Source organism: Dromaius novaehollandiae, chromosome 4, assembly GCF_036370855.1.
Source record: "Dromaius novaehollandiae isolate bDroNov1 chromosome 4, bDroNov1.hap1, whole genome shotgun sequence".
NCBI classification, from domain to species: domain Eukaryota; kingdom Metazoa; phylum Chordata; class Aves; order Casuariiformes; family Dromaiidae; genus Dromaius; species Dromaius novaehollandiae.
In genome coordinates, this window is record NC_088101.1 from 49330665 (window position 1) to 49349612 (window position 18948).

The 18948-nt window shown below is 35.5% G+C and overlaps 1 protein-coding gene across 4 annotated transcripts in view; it reads right to left on the reverse strand.

The window, feature by feature from the left end:
• The window catches only part of VEGFC (vascular endothelial growth factor C), a 261273-nt gene that overhangs the window by 102523 nt on the left and 139802 nt on the right, over positions 1-18948 (reverse strand). For all 4 annotated transcript variants that reach the window (XM_064510992.1, XM_064510991.1, XM_026105172.2 and 1 more), the window contains one exon: positions 13024-13097. In XM_064510992.1, the coding sequence (XP_064367062.1) occupies positions 13024-13097 (74 nt within the window). The remainder of the gene's footprint in view (positions 1-13023; positions 13098-18948) is intronic.

Consider the following 18948-nt stretch of genomic DNA (forward strand, 5'->3'; position numbering starts at 1 on the left):
TGCATAAGTATATTCAACCGCACTGTTTGGAATCATTGTTTAACCACATGCACATCTTTTGAGTATCAGAACTTTACACAATAAGAAGAGATATTTAGCTTAATGAAATTCATCAAAATATTTTTCTGAAGTTTACCTGAGATAACTGGGGCAAAAATAAATATTGAATCATTAATAAATAACTTACAACAAAGTATAATAATGAAATACACCAATTTGCTTCACATACAGTACTGCGCTAATCTTTTACAGTCACATAGAGTGGTTAGGCTACTAGATTAGTTTTCTTCTTACCCCTATCCCAACACTCAAGAAGAAAATCTAAAAGCTTTAGTAGTCAAAACATGTTCTTTTTTAATCCCTCTGTCCCTAAGAAGGCAAAAAAAAAAGAAGCATGTGAAAAATCTGAGAAGGAAGAAGCTCAGACAGAGATCTGGCCTACCTAAATTATTTTATTTTACTTAAGTTTTTAATTGGCTTATAAACTAAAACAGCAAAATAAACATAACTGCAATGATAGAGACACAACATAACCCTCACTTCTATAGAGTGCCCATCAAACAGCACGTTGGAATGACTTCTAGAATTGATGCAAGGTCTCAGATATAAACTTGTACGCTAACCATGCTTCACTACTATTTGCCTGCTGTATGTCATGCTGTTTCAGTGATAGTGAGAGACTCGCATTGGCTGCGTAAGAGAAGCTCTTTGCCGCAGTAATGTTAGGGAGGGCCTTTCTTCTCAGAACTGGAAATAAGCTTGATTTGTTGACACTGGTGGACAAGGAGCCTCCCTCTTCCCATTAACCCACCTTTTGCTAGTTCCACAATATAATCCGTTTTTTGTTTTGTTTTGCTTTTGCTATTAGGACCCTATTGTCCTGCCAGATTCCATTCATCAGTAGCTGTAAGAAAACAATTTGCAAAATGGTATCTAACAGGATAGCTTGACCATCCTCAGAAGTGTTTTGCTGAATGGGGAGCTAGGATATATATTTTAGAGGCCTGTTGTTAGCATAGAAGTACTGTAGCAGAAAAGGAATGTTATGAGAACTAACATGAAACCAAGGCAAGAGAGAGGTGCAACTAAGCATAAAAATCTCATTGCCAAATGCTCCGAGAGACCTTCGCACAATGGTTAGTATACCATATAAAGAGAGGTAAAATAATGTGTAGAACATACCCATGGCTGGGCAGGAGACTGCACCGAAATCCCTGCTCGTGTTCAAAGTTTTAGCATGTTTTTGGATTATTTCCCTTGTTGCCTGATCCAGCAGCTGCAGTGATTGCAGATTGTCTGACAAAATCCTTGCTTGCATCCAAGATATACCTGGAGTTAACTGAAATAGGTTCTGCTTTCAGGTAATCTGTGTAGATTATTTATATTGTATTATGGTGAGCTAAGATTTTATGCAATAAAGAAAAACAATAAGGCTAATTATCATACCCAAAGTTGCACAGGCCATTAAAACTGTGAAGATAAATACCATCTGTGAAATCACAGTTTAGGCTACTGCCTACCTAAATCCTAACCTAAAATCAACAAATCATTAGGCAAATATATCATTCACCCCTGAGAGCTTGATTGTGAAAGTGAACATGTTTATTATTCACATTCTGGGAGGCCAAACAATCCCTGCGAGGTACTATTTTAAAGGAATTTAAAAAACAATTATTGCTGGATGAAGATTCACATAAAGCTGCAGGGGCACAGCACAGGCCCATTCAAAAGGTTTTGAAGTGGCCAAACTTTATGTACACAAAAAGGCTAAACATTTCTTGTTTCTGGGTCACAGGCGATCAAGACCTTTGACCTGCAAGCTATGGATCTCTTACGCAGGCAAATTACTTACACTGCAATACTTCATGAACAACAGACACCCGAAGCGTCCCACCAGGCATTACAAATAGGGTGGGGTTACTCTTGTGCTAGATTTGATTTGGATGGAAATGAGTCTCCCTGGGAAGTCTACCTAAGCCTTTTAAATAATGCCTGAGCAATGCCACGATGATTTGGTTTTAGAACTGTAAGTAGTGAGGCTGCTTTTTTATTCTAGAAACTTAGCTGGTTAAGTTACCATTAATGTTTAATTCAGATTTTTGCTGTTTAAATTACAGATTTTGCACAGTAGATGAAAAGGACAGCACATCATCACTCTATCTCTAACTTGGTACAGAGTGATTTTTGCTTTAGCTGATGAGTGCTTTACGGAGTTTTATATTCGCCCTATATGGTCATAAATAAATATTTAAAATCCACTGCTGATACAGGAGAAAAATATGCCAATTAGAATATCAGCTTGTCTAGGTGTGTCTAAGTCATATTCCCACGGAGGTCTGAAGCATTTTCCTAGTTCTATTTACTCAGTAGCCTAAAGTAAGGTAACTGAAATTTTAAGGAGCACCCAAGACGCCCACGATTTCACCAGAAGAAAGGAAGAGTGAGTCTAATTACTTTGCTTTTTTCCAGTTAATCTAACATGCAAATCTATCCCATCATAATTCAACAGATGGTAAAGTGAGAAATGAGATGGTTCTTGCTGAAACCATCGCCTCTGACAGTTCCTGCAAATTGCATCATCTCCTATTTATTTCATTTTCAAACCACTGTCTTTAGGAACCATTCCTATATCACCAATAATTAATAGATATGGCAATATCCAATGCTCTAAATTAAGAATGAGAGCCAGAAACAAGTCACAGGTCAACTGTTTAGGATTAATCTATTCTTCACTGGACTTAGAAGGAAAGAACTAGAGTAAAAATTGTCCTTTCCTTCTGACTAATATATTACTATAAAGCAAATTCATTTCTTCTGGAATATCAATAAGCACCAACCTATTTTAATGCTTGGCATGCTTCTTATGCTGTTAGCAAACTAACAATAAGGCAATGTTTAAATATGTTCAAGTCATATTATTATTGTGTTCATCAACCTGTGTAAGAGCTGCATACCCTGGCCATGATCATGATAGATGACAGCAGTGACTTATCACCCCAGAGAGAGAAGACATGAGTTCAGTGCTCACTGCTCAGGAGAGTAAACATAATCACGCAGTTCAGCATATGTTTTGGACTGCTTTTCTACAGTTGAAGCGCTTTTTACTTCTCCCGAAATGGTGACATTTTTAAAGGTTTACAGGGACCAGGATTAGAAGTCTAGTGAATAGGGAACTCATTTGGGAGAAGGGAGACTGAGATCATATTATTCTTTTCAGGATTTAGGCAACAGTAACAGTACCTTGTAGGTAATACAGAATAAGTCATTTTTTCACCTCACTTTTAATCATCTGCATGAAATTTAGCACTGGTACTTTGAAGAGACCATCCTAAATATGTTAATATCATAATAGCATTTACAATAGGTTTAGGAAACAAATGCTTTAAATACTGAGTTTTTCCTGTCCTTAATTTGAGAATAAGTGTTTTCTCTTGCTATCTGAGATACTAAGAGTTACTTATTTTAAAAGCTTTAGTCAGTTGTAAAAGGAGGAAGAAGAAAAAAAAAAAAGCTTACCTAATATTACCCATTACAAAGAGATACTGGAATTCTAGCAATGGAACGGTACATCTCATTTATATACATCTTTCTAAAACTAACTGACTACAGAAAATACCTAGCTAATTTTTACAGTTAATATAGATCCTGTACCATTTGTGTTTTGAGTGCCTGGTACTCTTTGGTTCCTATTATTTCCTCAGCTATTAAAATGTTGACTTATTCTGTTGCTTATCCTGTCTTAAAGGAAATCTACATAGCTGATAAACTTGTGGCTTTGTATTCATTCCATATTTCTAACTAAAGGAGGAAGGATTTGTCCAAACGCCCAATGGCATTTGTAATGCTATTGGAAAATAGTATAGCATTTAGCCTTAGGGTATCTTGAAGTAATAAAACTCCCCCTGATTTCACATAAACCTTTTCATCTTTAAGATCTTACAGCCACTGTCGTTAAGAATTGAACAGCATATGTAGACATATCCTTGTCTGTAGGTATAGACCTTACCACCATTTTGATTGGTATTTGAATTCAAAAACCTGGTATGTTTGAAACAGCATAAGATACTAATTAGAAAAACTGAGTATCACTACATCATTGGAGTCTACTAAGTCAGATAAGATACTAGGATTGAGCAATATTTTGAGCTTTAAAGTTCTTCACTTTTTTAAACACTAAATTAACTTTGTGACATTCAAAGCAAAATGAGTTCTCACGCTATTAGGTTTCTTAGTGTTAAGTGATACTTGGTCTCTGAGTATGTCTTTTCATTGTAGGCACAGTACATTAAGGTCACTAACCGTATGCTATAAAAGAAAGCTGAATAGATGTAACAAAATTAGATGCTTCACTAAGAAGTATCACAGTCACAGAGCACATTTCTTCAGCTAAACCTAGGTTCTGTATAGTGTTAGCCTATTTCGTAGTTCATCTTACAGTCTAAATATCTATCTAAATAGATCCTATTTTAAATCAGGGAAATGACACTTAAATTGTGGTAATAAAATATCACAGAAATGGATCATTTTGACGTAAACATTCTATTTCTGAACATGGAGTGTCTTGAAGAGTAGGTCCTTCCCCCACCCCGAAGCTCAGCTCTCTTTCATTTGTTGGTTCCACTGACCTATAAGGAAAAGTTGAATGAACTGAAAGTGTTTAACAAATGGAGAGATAACAGGAAGCTGACATGATAGCCTTCAAGTGTCCAAAAACTGCTGCAAAGATGAAAAGCATAGTCTATTCTCTTCGCTCTCAGAAATAAGACAAGAAGTTACGGACTTATGTTTCAGAAGGGAATAAGTTTTCCTTTTTCTCCAAGCTCGAAATTTTCTAACAACTGAGCACCAAAACCGATTGCTTGGAAAAGCTGTGAAGCCTTCACCACTGGAGGTCTTCAACAACATGCTGGACAAATTTCAGACTGCATGAATTGACCTCAAACAACTTATAGCCACGTTGACTAAAATAACTGTCATCAGGGGAATTTTTCCTAAATATAAAGAATAAAGTTTAACTAAGACTGAATAAAGACTTAAAGTGTGAGGCCTTTAAAATACTTGCTTTTTAAAATTCAGTATTGCTGTAAAAACACATACATAGCAAGTATTTTCAAACCAATTTAGCTTTCAAAGCTATTACAAATACATTAAGAATTTTATTAAATCAGAAGTGATCTGAATTCTCACAACTTTTCACTATAGGCTAAATTTCTTAAAACTCATCATTGTCTTTGTTTCTTTGCTGCTTCCTTTTTGGAGTAGTAAACCTCACCAAAAGACTGATGTTTCATACGGTATTCTAAAACAGTTCCATCAAGGTCTAATGAGAATACTACATTTTTCTGTTTTACGGTCTATTTATTCTGCAGTATGACCTACGACACTATCCTAGTTACCTTTTTAGCATTACTATGGGCTATTTTAACAAGTTTCATTACCCCTAAATTAATTTAATCCATACTTACAATGTTTAAACACTTTTAAAACATTCCAGTTTTAAAATACATTTTCTAACTCATTTATTTCAGCTATTTGCTAACCACATTGTATTTTATACCCATTATCCAATCCAAATTATCTGCATTTCTCTATTTTTCATCTTCATTAAATATTGAAGGGAGATGCATACTTATTTGAGAAACTTCAGTGATAAGTTTGGACAAGCCCTGCACGATGAAGGGACTATCTTTTCCTCCCTCACTGCCTTGCTATCACCCACAGATCACACAAAAACTGGGAAGAGAACTGGGTTTAACAAACTGACTAACTGATTGCAAATTGATGTCCTGCTACAACGATTATAAAAGTAGAGTGCAGTGCTAATCTCTCTGTCCAGATGGATCTGGAAAAGGCTTATGATACATAGGATACTTTTGTCAGAGAACCAAATAGTTGTCACTGCCTTTTGAATGCTAGGTAATTTATTTTTAGATGGCAGAAAAAGAGCACAATCCTTGAAGTACACTGTATCACACTTCTTACTTCTTATTACAATGATGAATATGAGCTACACAACCCAACAGACTGGCCAATTGTTCCCCCCCCCCCCCCCCCCCGCTTGTTCATAATAATTCTGAGAGCTCTAAACTCTGTGATATAACAGTTTTATTACCTTAGTTACCAACTGAAAATTACTCCGAATTTGGTATTTTAACAGGGTTTTAAAACAAGCACAGGTATGCTTTATATGATGTACCACTACATGATGATACTGTAAGGATGGCATATATGAATATCAGTAGAGTACCAGTAAAATGGAATCTGGAAGTGAGGTCTTTTGATTCTAGATTAATATCCTTTGAAGTATTTTTAAATAAATAAAATGGGCACCTGTAAGGACAGCAAGAAAAGGAACAATTAAAGAGGCAAGAATAATAGCTTCAGAGGCATTCTTTTATCTCATTCAGTATTACTCTGTTCCAAAGTGAACTACAGCAGGATACATCTCCTTAACTGATCAGCCGATTTATTTTTAGTTAAAAAGATTACTAAAGAAGCATTTCGCATTTTAACATATCAATTTTTTTTCAATAATATAATGAAATGTTAAGATTCAGAAATAGGACTTTATTGGATTTAACACCAAGTCCCTCCTTCCCCATTAGTGTTAATGCAAACACATCGAGATCAACTGATTCAGCATCCTTCCTGAAAAATGCAGTGTCTTATCTCCTGTAAGTCAGTGAGAATGGAGGTTATTAGACATTTCCAGATGCTCTAATTTTTACAGACATATAGCAAATGAAGAAAGTAGATAGAAGATCCCATATGAAACATTTTTAGAAAAGCTCTTCCTAGATGTTCAAATCTCCTTTTGGTTTCTTGCTTTTTCTGGTTAGTGCTTTTGGCCAAAACGTTACCAGCACATATACAGCCAAACAGTCTTGGATATGTAATAGAAAATAATTACATCATTAAGCCTGACAGAATAAGAGATGATATTATGGTTTTCTGTGATCTCTTCCACAGAACTTTTCCAGGAATCTATTCTGAAAAATTCCGGTTGCACACAAGAAAACTCAATATAAATTCACACATCAAAAGTCAGCAAAAAAGGAGATTTCACAGTACAGTTTGTTTATTAGATGCTAACCTGCCAGTTCTACAGGTATGAGAGAAAAGAGAAAAAACCCACCCACACTACAAACTACTACTTTCCATGTTTCCCTTACATATGTCTACACTTTAATTGCTCACCATAAAGAAGAAAAGTCAAATTACAGATTATAAACTGGCACATTATATACATTTAAAGTTGTCTTTCCATAGTATGTTTTTTATTAATTTGTGTAAAATCCACTGAACAAGGCACAAGAGTGGTTACTTAGACATTCATTTCCCAAAGACTTAATAAGAATAAAAACCATGCAATAAGAATATAAAAACAGAGTGATCAAGAGTAAGAACTGAAATAATAAAAACACCTTTCTAATGACCATATTTTCACTCTGAGCAGAAAAAAGGATATTTTTCACAGGAAGATCTAATTTCATTAAGTTTTTTCTCTTCAGTTACTCCTTTAGTTTCCTCCAGCTACTGACTGTCAGCTGAGGCAGTTTCTTTCATTCGCCATCCAATTTCTGTCACCTGTATTTTTTTAAACTAACTGAGGCACTCAAATTGTATTAGAAAACATTTGATACACCTATTCAAAATTCTTTAAAGGAAACTATCAAAACACTGTGACTGCCTGTATGTTGACCCAACTCTCAAATCCTAAAGGATTAACATGCCTTTTCTTGGCTCCATAAATGTCTCTTGATCTCATTCTATGTAACTCCTAATTTGAGAACTATATTCACCATAAAAAGCTGCTGAAAGGAGGGGTAAAAATTGCTTTGAAACTGTCTAGATTGCATGTATTTCAAACTATTTTTCCAACTTGTAAAATAATATTTCTGTAACAACAATCACTGTTCAAGTACATTCTGCAGTGTTGGATGACAGAAAATGGAAAGGCTCCTTCACTTAAGTGCTTTTAGTAACAGCTGTCTAGCTAAAACTTAATTACACAGAGCAAGCTAATAAGTTTGATTGTTTTCAGTGGTTTAGGAACACAAAGTGTAGGCCAAACTGTAAAATGGTGTTTGTCGTAACATTAACAGATCCATGATGATTTTGCTTGCAAATTGTCAGGATGCAATTAACAATACTCATGTTGACTAATGTTGATCTAGTTTCACATTACAGAAACGTTACTTTCTCAGAAATACTTCACTATATTTCTTTCTCACATAAGCCTATTTCTTCTTCACCACCTTACATTACTTTGCTCCATTCCTTCTATTCTATAGAATTCTCCTACTCCCCAACCTAAAGACCACTTAAAGAAATAAAGTGCTTAGATGAGAAAACAGGTGTTTTTCAAACTACCATACATCACAAGACTTTTACCAAAATAAGAGCTTTGCCAGCGAGTATAATGAAATCAGGTTCTAAATATACATGCATCTGTGAGGATGTGCTTGCTCAGCAACTTATAGCCTAATTCCTTTAACTTTTTTTTATGCTCCTTTCCCACTCACTACAGTAGAGATTTGGTCATCAGAAGAAATATCAACATTAGTCTAACACACTAAACAATACTACCTTCGTAATTAAATGTCTCTGTGGTTTTAGAACACTCTAAAACAGATCAAATACAATTTGATATTTATGCAATGACTGATCAAGTCCTCCTTTTGAAAAAACTATGATTTTATTATTGAAAGCTTTTTTCCAAGGTTGAATCCATATTTTTGGCAGTACTTTAATTGAAGAATGACTTCACAGATATGTTATATCCGACAACATCATTTCTTCTACAGGGTGAAAATACTCATGTTAACATTTCATATCAGTCTTTTTCAAGTCTACTAAAATATTAAACCACTAACATAAGTATTGATTATGGAAACTTCCTCTGCAACTACTATAACAAAGTAAGAATACCAAAACTGAAACACATTTAAGGTAAAATAGCTACTAGAGATTTACAATTGCTTCTTTACCTCACCCTTACATGTTCCCTACAGTTTCTGTGATAGGCAAGCATAAAGAACTTTACAGTACTGTTAAAAGAAAGTATATACTTCAGCTAAGTATACTGACATAAGACCCTAATAAACTAGGATTTTTTCATGAAGCATAAAACCACCTATGTGATTGCCATATTATAGATAAAAAACAATAGTTTGTACACAAAGAACTAACCCTTTAATCAAACCCCAGACACATGTTATTCAGTCCTTATAGGAATACACTGTTAGAAACCAAAAGAATCTAAATTGCACCTACCCAGACTTGTGTAGACTTGAGATGTATTTCAAAAATTGCTGTATTAGCTGAGATATTAATTAACAGATATGAATGCCAACCAGAAAAATGGTGACTCAAGAAGCATGCTGATCACACCACAGCTGGGCAGTAGCACTTCATCAGCACACAGGAATTAAGAGTAAGTGCCAGCACCTGAATCCTCCTCTCCCTGTTGCTCAGGAAAAACTGTGATTAGAACAGGAGATCAGATTAGGGATAGCTTGTTCTTGGAGCACTACTAAACTTAGAATAAAGCTAATGATCCTGTGTTGAAATAGGAGGTTGGCTAATAGTGATTGCTAAAGCCACTATATTCTCCTAGACCCAGAGGAGAGCAAGGCCTTTTTACACTGTTTGGTGATACTGGGGAATTTCCTAACAGAAATGTCTGTGTAAAACAGTGAGGGAGAAGAGGCTAAAGGAGATAGAGAGTTTTAGTACCACCCTCTAACTACTGCCTTGACTTGCTTTATACAGTCTTTTTGAATTTTTTCATAATAGAGATGCTGACTAGTCAGTCATTTATTTCAGGCACATAAAGGATGTTACAGCTCTAGTGTGGCCCCTCTAGAAAGCGGTGTAAGGAACTGTGTGGAATATTCATGTATGTCTGAGGAGAGCTGTTTTTACTAGAGCCACCTCACAAGCTGGTAGAGGACTCCAAGAGACAGGACCCCTTGTTTACTGATGCCAAACAAAATCAAGTCTCCACTGAGATTAAATGCCTTACTGGATTTTTAATGATGTTTTTCCTGTGTCTCTCAGTTTTCAAATTGCAGAAATGGCTGTGCAAGACAGAAACCAAAAATGCTTTATGTTACTTACAGCCTCCGGTGCCCTGAAACTGAGCAAAATACAATCTTCTCTTTGCTGAGGTGAGCTATTTCTTAATTGCCAAATTTATTTTTAGCAACCATTGCACTTAGCTCCAAAAAATTCACAATGTGCATAACGTAATAAAAGTGCTTTTCGTGCTCAGTGTTAAACCTCTCTTAAATACATTTCATTTCATAATAATGGCAACTGTATCCCCCACAAGCCACACAGCATTATGGAATTGAGTTTGTTCCAAAAGCCATTTAAGCATTTGCATATATTTAAGCAGATGTCTAGATTTATTTGCTTTACTAGGTACGTTCCCAAGCTTAGAACTGCATTCATACCTAAGAACTTTGCTGTACTGGAACCTGGCTGTTCCTAAACATTTTCGTCCAACTATAATGCTTTATTTTTTCCAGTTCAAAGTTGCATGCTTTTGCACTTGAGACTGTCAGCTTCTCCATGTTGAACAAAAAGAATGTTCTTTGCAGCGCTTCTTTAATCAATGTAATCATATGTAGTCACTGTGATTTCGGCTGCCCTTCATCTTATACATCACAAGATATTTAGCAGATTCAGATACTTATCTTATTAGAAAAAAATGCAAGCTTTTCTTAAGTGATAAATGGATTTTAAAGACAGAAGAGAGCATTTAATTAGAGCTCCTGAGTAAGAGAGGGTTACAGAATTGTATTTAGTAAGTCTTGCAATAAGCCCAATAGCTCTTACTTGAAGGAAGCATATCTTTCAGAAGGCATCCAGATTTAATGTGAAGACACCATGAGGTAAAGAATCCACATTTTCCTTTTCTTGTTAACTGCCATCATTGTGATAATTTCATTCAAATAAAAAAGCACAGATGTATCTGACTAACATTCACTCTTTGATATCCTTCTCCATTTAAAAGCCTTTTAAATCCAAGTATTTTCTTTCCTTAAAAATGGTTATTAATCAGAATCTGTTTGCTTTTGATATATTTATAAGCCTTATATCCAGTCTTTGCCATATTTGTCTTCTTTCTTTTGATGTTACAGAACTTGGAAAACAGTGCTTCCCTTTGGAAGCAAAAAAAGACAAAAAAACAATTCTCACAATCATCTCTGGCTAAGTACTTTCAGAGAAAGCTTCTAGTAGCAAAAAGCCTAGTTAAATTAATCCCATAAGCTTGTACAGCTTTCAGAAAGGATTGCTGAATTCAGTTTGAAAGCTATTTTAAATGTTTTGCCCAGTGAAAGAGAAGAAGAGAATGGAGAAAATTCAATTTGCCAGTGATCATTGATGTTATTTTTAATGAGTTTCCTGTAAAGATACTTTTATCTGTGGGTATGTAGATATGGTAAGTGTACTCGTGGCCATAATAAGATGATGAGGATCTCCTGCACTCTTGACAGGCTCATAGCAATGGTAGCTTTATTTATTTGTATTTACAGGTGTTAGCTAACTATCCAAAATAAATCAGAAAATAAATCAATAAAATCAGAAAGATGCTTATAAATGAGGTCTGCTGTACCTCCACCTCACATATACAACTTATGGATGACAAGAGGTGTTATCTTCCATTTTATAATGATATAGCTGTAAGTCCCAAAGTATAGAGTCACAAAAAAAAGATGGATACATGAAACACCCAAGTCACTGGAGCCATCCTGTTACAAATGTGGGCAGTCTGAGTAAGCTGATCATTGAGATTTATACTAAGAAAAAACAATTCTAGGCCCCAAATACTTCCTCTGTTTAATTATCATTATGTGTTTGGTGTTATAAAGTGGGTAGGACCTTACTCTGTCCGATGACCTTAAATGTGTGAAATTGGAAAGTAAGAGTCAAGTTTTCAGCCACACAGGCAAGAATATGCTCTAGTCCTATAACTTTTTTTAAAAAAATGGGAGCTCAAGCTGCAGACTTCAAGTCAGAGTTAAAGTTTAGATTCTGTTCCTAATTCTGCCATTAAACTTCATTGCTATTGCAGAAGGTGACAAAACAAAACAGCGTGTTGTTCTGAGAATCCCAGATCAATTATCACATCAGTTCCGTATTTCAGACAACCACAAAAGGCTCAGTGGGAGCAAACTCATCACTGGGCTTTCGCCTTGTAAAGCAACATTTGATATGACTTTGCAGCTTCATGTGAGGAATTCTCAAGCTAACTCTGGATGGATATACACAGTGCAAATTAGGGATGCCACACTGAGTCCTGAAAGGAGCAGAGTCATTGTGGTTGCTCTAGTTATTATGTCTCTCAGCCACATTAATTAGTTTCTGCTTTTGGGGTAGCTCAGCAATTTCTGCACTGCTTTCCATCCTGCAAAGTAACCATAGGTACTGATTTCAGTGAGACTTAAGACCCAGCACAAGTAAGGGCTTGCTCAATATCAGACATGTCTTGTTTTACTGAGGTCTTCTGCAAACCAGCTATATATTTTTATGTGACACAGCAGCAGGCTGTTATTGAATACATTTCTGTTTCTCTTACTTTCATTTTCTCATCTGTTCTTTTTTCTTGAAACTACTTTCTTTTTAAGCACTCTTCCCTCTGATAGTGATTTTCTACTCTTCATTAAAGAGAAAAAAATTTACACAGAGTGCATAGCCTTCCTTCTTCCATATCAAGACCTTCAGCCTTGGTTTCATGCATATATTCTTGTGATGCTTCACACAGCCTTAAAAACTGTGAGTCCCTGAGTGATTTGAACACAAGATTTTGTGCAAGAAACAAGAAAATTGGGAACTTATTGAAGAGTGAAGACACAAAACAGCTGACCCAATTCCATTAGTAACATCTAAATATTTTGAGGCATCTTTTTCAGGATAGTGACCTTGTACTCTTATGTGCCTGTTTGTAATGAAGACATTACATTGGTATTTTTCTCTCAACCCTTTACATGTCACAGATATAAACACTGATACCTTTATTTGTTTCCTTATCCGTGCAGAACAACTGAGGTTTCTAATAAGTACAGATATTTCTTCTGTGCTTTTATCTGTTGAAGAGAAACAGGAGGTTATAATGAAGAAATGTTTACTCATATTTTTATGAAGATATCAGTATTTTAAGTAAAAAACACTCAATATTATGCCTGCTGTATTATCCTGTATTGTCATACATTACTTTGTTAGGAATACCATGTCACCTCTCTTGCTATTGTGTGCTGAATGTAGCCCAAAAGATAGTCTGAAGAAACTGTGTTCCCTGAAGGGTGGTGAATATACATAACCCCCTACCCTATTTTTCTAATAGAATCTGCCAAAATTCTGCTGCTGACATATCAAGTGGTGAAAAACATTTGACAATATAACTCTCCAATAAGTTTCCCTTCTTCAGTAGTGGAAAATGTTCTCTTTCTCTGTATTTATAAATGTTTCTGGGCCCATACAAGAGAAATAAATTTTTAATGCTTCTTTAAAGTGACCAGCAAGTGTATCTCTTCTTTACGTGCTATCCAATCTATAATTCAAAGGGCAATAAAATTATTCCGCTTCTGCCATAGGCCCAAAGCAGTCTCCCCATGTGCACAGACTCCTTCCGCTCCATTCAGAACTTCATGATAAATTTTCCCTGTCTTCTACCCCAGCAGGAAGTACAACTTCTAATGAAGCCATGGAGTGAATGTAGTTTTAATCTAATAATGTGTATCTCCTTCTTTTCCTGCCCCCTCCCCAAACTAACAGAACTATTATTTTATAGATATTCAGCAATAACTTATTCTAGGAAAACCATAAATTTTTTCCTATCTTATTCTTCTTTTTGTAATTGCTGTTTGAAAACTCCCATATTTTATTTTTATGTGGGGTAATGTATACCCTAGTTTTCTATGTACCAGTCTTCCTGCATCAGGAGTCTAATACATATCTTGGAAACATGACTTGCAAGGACAGACTGCAAAAACTACAACTGTTTAGCCTGAAGAAGAGAAGAAAAATGGCAGACATAAAAAAGTCTTCAGATATTTAAAAGAGGCAGAGAATAATTTGTTCTCCATGTGCAAATAGCCAAGAAGCTAGAGATTTGCATTTAACATTAGAAGATTCCAGTGGCAGGGTATAATGAAGCATTGGAATATGTCAGAATCTGGAGAGGTATGATGTATCTGTCATTGTAGGTACTGAAGGCTAGACAAACATCTGTCAGAAATTACCTAGCTTTAGCTGACCCTGCTTATGGACTGGGCATAAGCCTGGTGAGCTTTTAAGGTCCTTTGAGTCCATGCTTACTATCTTTTATGAGGTTTCTTTTTCCCCATTTTTTTTCCTTTTCTTTTTTCTTTTTTTAATCAATTTTCAACCAAGTTGGGTAAACACTTAAAGTGTTTCAAATTAATCAGATACCATAAAAAATAAAGGTATTTTCTGAATATCCTCCATATTCTTAAAGAGTTTCAGCTTTTATAGGGCTTTTAACTCTTTCATTTTTCCATTCAGAGATGTCTTTTTCAGTTTGGTTTTCTCATGTAGCATATGTTGTTCAAAACTCCCTCAGAAAAAAGTCTGTTGTCTACCATTTCCAGGTTCTTACTGATTGGTATTATGTGACATAAAGGGTTGCAGGAAGTTCATACCTGCAGAAATAGTAGCTCTACACAAAGCTACACATTTAAGTGGGCATGAACAGAAGATAGAGTTCAGTGGCAGATGTGAGGTCATTAGAATAACACATTCCACTTGTGTCTACATCACATGTGATCTGAAGTACCTAATATTTGTGGGGGGGGGGGGGGGAGGGAGAGGGGCAGAGGGATAATAGTGGAAGATTCACTTAAAACTTCCATTAAGTGAATGTCAGCTATCAAAACCACATTATAAAAATGATATACTCCTAGCATTGCATTATTTTGTGTACTCTGATCTAGACAATTCTACTCTTTGGTCACTGTCCTTGGAGATGAGCTTTGCCTGCAGGTGACAAAGCTTAGCTTGAGATTGACCCAATCAGATGACTGAGGGGTCATCTGCAAGCATTTCTGAAGCAATGCCTAAAGGGAGATTGTTTTTCATTCAGCAAAAGACATTTGCAAAGGGAAATTAGTGCTGTTCCAATACACCAGCTAAAATGAATAGCTTTTCTCATTTGCAACATGTTAGAGAGTATGTGTAATTTTCCCAGTGGAGTAAGGGAGTAAGATGAGCCCTGACTGATCTGTGGCTGGGCTGAGATAGATTGATTCTCTGACATCTATCTTAAAAACAATAAAATCAAACAGCAGATAATCAAGAGAATGACTATGAGCATGAAGAAAACTTTGCATTGAAAATGACCAAAATAGAATGTCACTGTTGTTTCTGCAGAAGAGATGACAGAAGGGGCCATAATAGCCACATTCCTACCCAGTCTCCATCTGAAATGCAATTTTCTCATGCTACAGAGCTGTAAGATACTTAAATATTCAAGTTAATGATAAGAGGGTAGAAGTTCTTATTTCTCAGCCATCTCTTAAAAAGATAGAGGAATAATAAGCGCAAATGTAATGCAAAATATTGTGGTGCAAAATGCGTGAATTTCATGAGAAGATTAAAAAGCTTCACTTCTAACTGTAGTGTTATTAGCTCTGGTTCAGTGAAAAATACATTTGCTAATGCTGATGAGAGTTTTTCATTACTCATTAACACCACATTTTTATGAAGTGTATTTGCTCATTAAAATAAGAGTGAAAAATTATCAACGAATCCCATGTGCTTACCTTAATTACCTTGAGCACTCTTCTACCTTTCATAATGCATTTACAAGTTTTATAACATTATGCACACCATTAACTAATTATATTTATTACAAAATTATTTAAAATTATGAACTCAGTGGCTAAATATATTTTTAATGTTGCCAAGAATGTTGCTCAAAGAAACACGAGGTTCAGACATCATCCTTCCTTCTTTTTTTTTCTTATGGAAGGAGGTGAAAAATTGCTGAGGACTCACAAGATCCAGCTGGGCAAGTTCCCATTTTATTCTCTTTTCAGGAGGAAATCTTACTTTATTGTGAAGATGGATGCTGACTAGAAGCCCTGTGGAGCCTTATGCATCATCGAATCAGTTTTACTCATATGTTTCTGTATTGTCAAAGAATACAAGAATTGTATTACAAAGAGTCAGCCTTTGCCTAGAAAATCTAATTTGTGAGTTAAGGTGGATTTTTGCTTTCTTTTCATCTGAACAATAATTCAATTGTTATCCAAATTCAATTCTATTTATCCCAAACTATTTTTGAATTTGTATTTAAAGTAGCTGAATAGTTCCACCTTTAAACAGTATTTTGGCAGTGGATGATATTCCTTTGGCTCTTAATTTGATAGTTTAGGGACATGAGAATTCACTGGGGACTCAGAAGCATGTGGGAATCCTCTCTTCCCAGATGGTGCTTTACCTGCCAAATGTAAAAGGCCAAAAAGTGCTTTGGGATAATTTTTTCTCAGTCTCTTCCGTTGACGTTCTTCCAATTTATGAAAATAATTAAGCAAGTTCTAATAATTTATCCCACATGCATATCTTTAGGCGCTAGGTTTTAAAACTGCAAGTTAGTGATTTAGCTTAAGAAATTCCCACACCCATTTTGCCTCCAGCATCTCATTCCTCCCCTGCTCTGTTCACTCCATTCCTCAAATTGTGTTGATACACCTCTTTGGGGAGTCATGATGTAAACGGGATCACAGAAAGGATTTTGACTAACAATAAAAAGACCATTAAAAAGGAGTTTAGCTAAAGAAATATTAATTTACATATATTTTAAGTGATTCTACACCAACTTTGAGGAAAAAGAAACAAAACAAAGACTCCTTAAGCAGGCAAGTACATTTTCCTGTAATGAACAGATACTTCTTTCATCAAGGGTCACCTGTGTAACCTGAGTTGTAATGACACTATTTTTCTTCTCCAAGGTCCTGATAGGGCACATGAGAGGAACCATTCAGTGTTTATTTCAGGAATTATTTGGAGGCAGATAGATACACAGACAGGTGTTTGTGTAAACCATGGATTATATGTTCTACTTGAACAGGCAGAAACCAGGTAAAAGTGTAATTCAACATTTGCTGTTGGATGATTTATAAAAACAACCAAACATGCTGATGTACAGTCCTCTTCAGCTTGTTGCCTGGCTAGCTTTACAGGACAAGAAGATCCTCAGAATGGGCAGTGCTGTGATATGTGAGGGAGAGCACAAAGTTATGACTTTACTTATTCAGCTTACAGTTCTAAATATTTTAGCTCTTCCGTGGTACAATGATGTTTCTTCAATACAGCTCAACTGACCGTGGAGCTTGGATCTGCTTTCTTTAGGGACTTACACAGCTCAGAAGGTCATGGGTGCTTTGTGCTTGGCTAAATCTTAAATTGCTAATGTCAACGGGGATGAAGGGAATAACTGCAGCTGGTATGCCTTGCTTGTATATGTCTGCAGACAGGATCCCTCTATACATTCCATAAATGCTTTTAAAATCGGTTCCCATTAAACAAACCAGCATGTGCTTAGGGATTTCAGTAGTCGGCTAAAAGTAATTTTCTTCCAATCAAGTCAGTTTTAAAAGGGTATGTGTTTCCTCTATTATAAACATGCTGTTATGCTTTGGAAGACAAAGCCCTAGTTTTCCTCTCCCCACTGCTCCCTCCCCTTCTTGAGTATACCCCCTGCTCTGGAATGCAAGACTTTTTATTCACGTCTTCTTTCATTCCAAAGTTTTCAGGGTCGTGCCACAGTGGTGGGAACAGTGAAATCAAGCAGCATATCATAACTTTCACTTAACAACCAGAACTCAAAGGAGATGAAGACGCTGACTGCAGAATTGCATTATTTGGAACCAGCAAGTGTTAGAAAATATAAAGGCCTTCTTGCCTCTTGCTATATTAAGCTCATATCGTAAAATAAAACAAAATGTATGAGAAATGAGTGGCATCATCAGTGGAATAAAAGTGTTGGTTACTTTATAGTATCTAAACAGATGAATTTTATTTTATTGTAAATAACATTATTTTATTTTAAGAAATTTTGTCTTTAATAAAAATTTACATGGACATGCTGCAGAACTGCCATTCCTTAGGAGAAAAGTACCTAAGTGAAAAACTGAAAAGACTGTTTGATACTCTGTATTTACAACCCCTGTCTGTGAAGGTTATGTTATTCTTTGATCCAACACAAAGTATTTATGTACTGTGATTGTCATTTATCTTTACAGGGATAAAAAGCTGAATATGAAGTCTAGACTTCAGGCCATATCCTGAAGGACATTTTTCCACATCCTGCTCATCTCCTGAAACTTACTACAAGTTGCTTTTGCCTAATAGTTTGTGTTGGATTACTCTCAGCCTTTTTGTAGTTTTTGGTTTTTTGCTCTCTAATATTAAATGGTTTTTAAATATGGCTATAGAAAGTTGTAGACTATTTGTGTGTTTATAGTGAGAAATTTTATAGAGTGTTTGTCAAGTTTATTGGTGGTTGGTGGAAAGGCAGTGGACCATAAATTAGAGCCCTCCTAAGAGGAGCAAAGTTTATAGTTTTGTATTTTAAATTGTATTTCGGTCTTCACTTCCTTTTGTGTGGAAGTAGGACACAAGTTATCTGTCTACAGAATACGACCTAGAGAGGCACATATCTTTTGCTTCTTCTTTCCTAGGAGGAAGAGAAGAGGAAGAGAGACTTAAGCAAAGAACCTTCAGCAGTTTTACTGGCATTAGTTATGTTATATTAATTTATTAATTAAATTTAATTTATTAATTAAATAAATTAATTAAATAAAATTTAATTAATTAAATATTAGTTACTGGCATGGTTAGTTGCAAGTAGAACTACTATCTTCTGAGACAAATGCTAAAGTCAGTCCTCTGTTTTTACAATATGCTTTCAGAGGA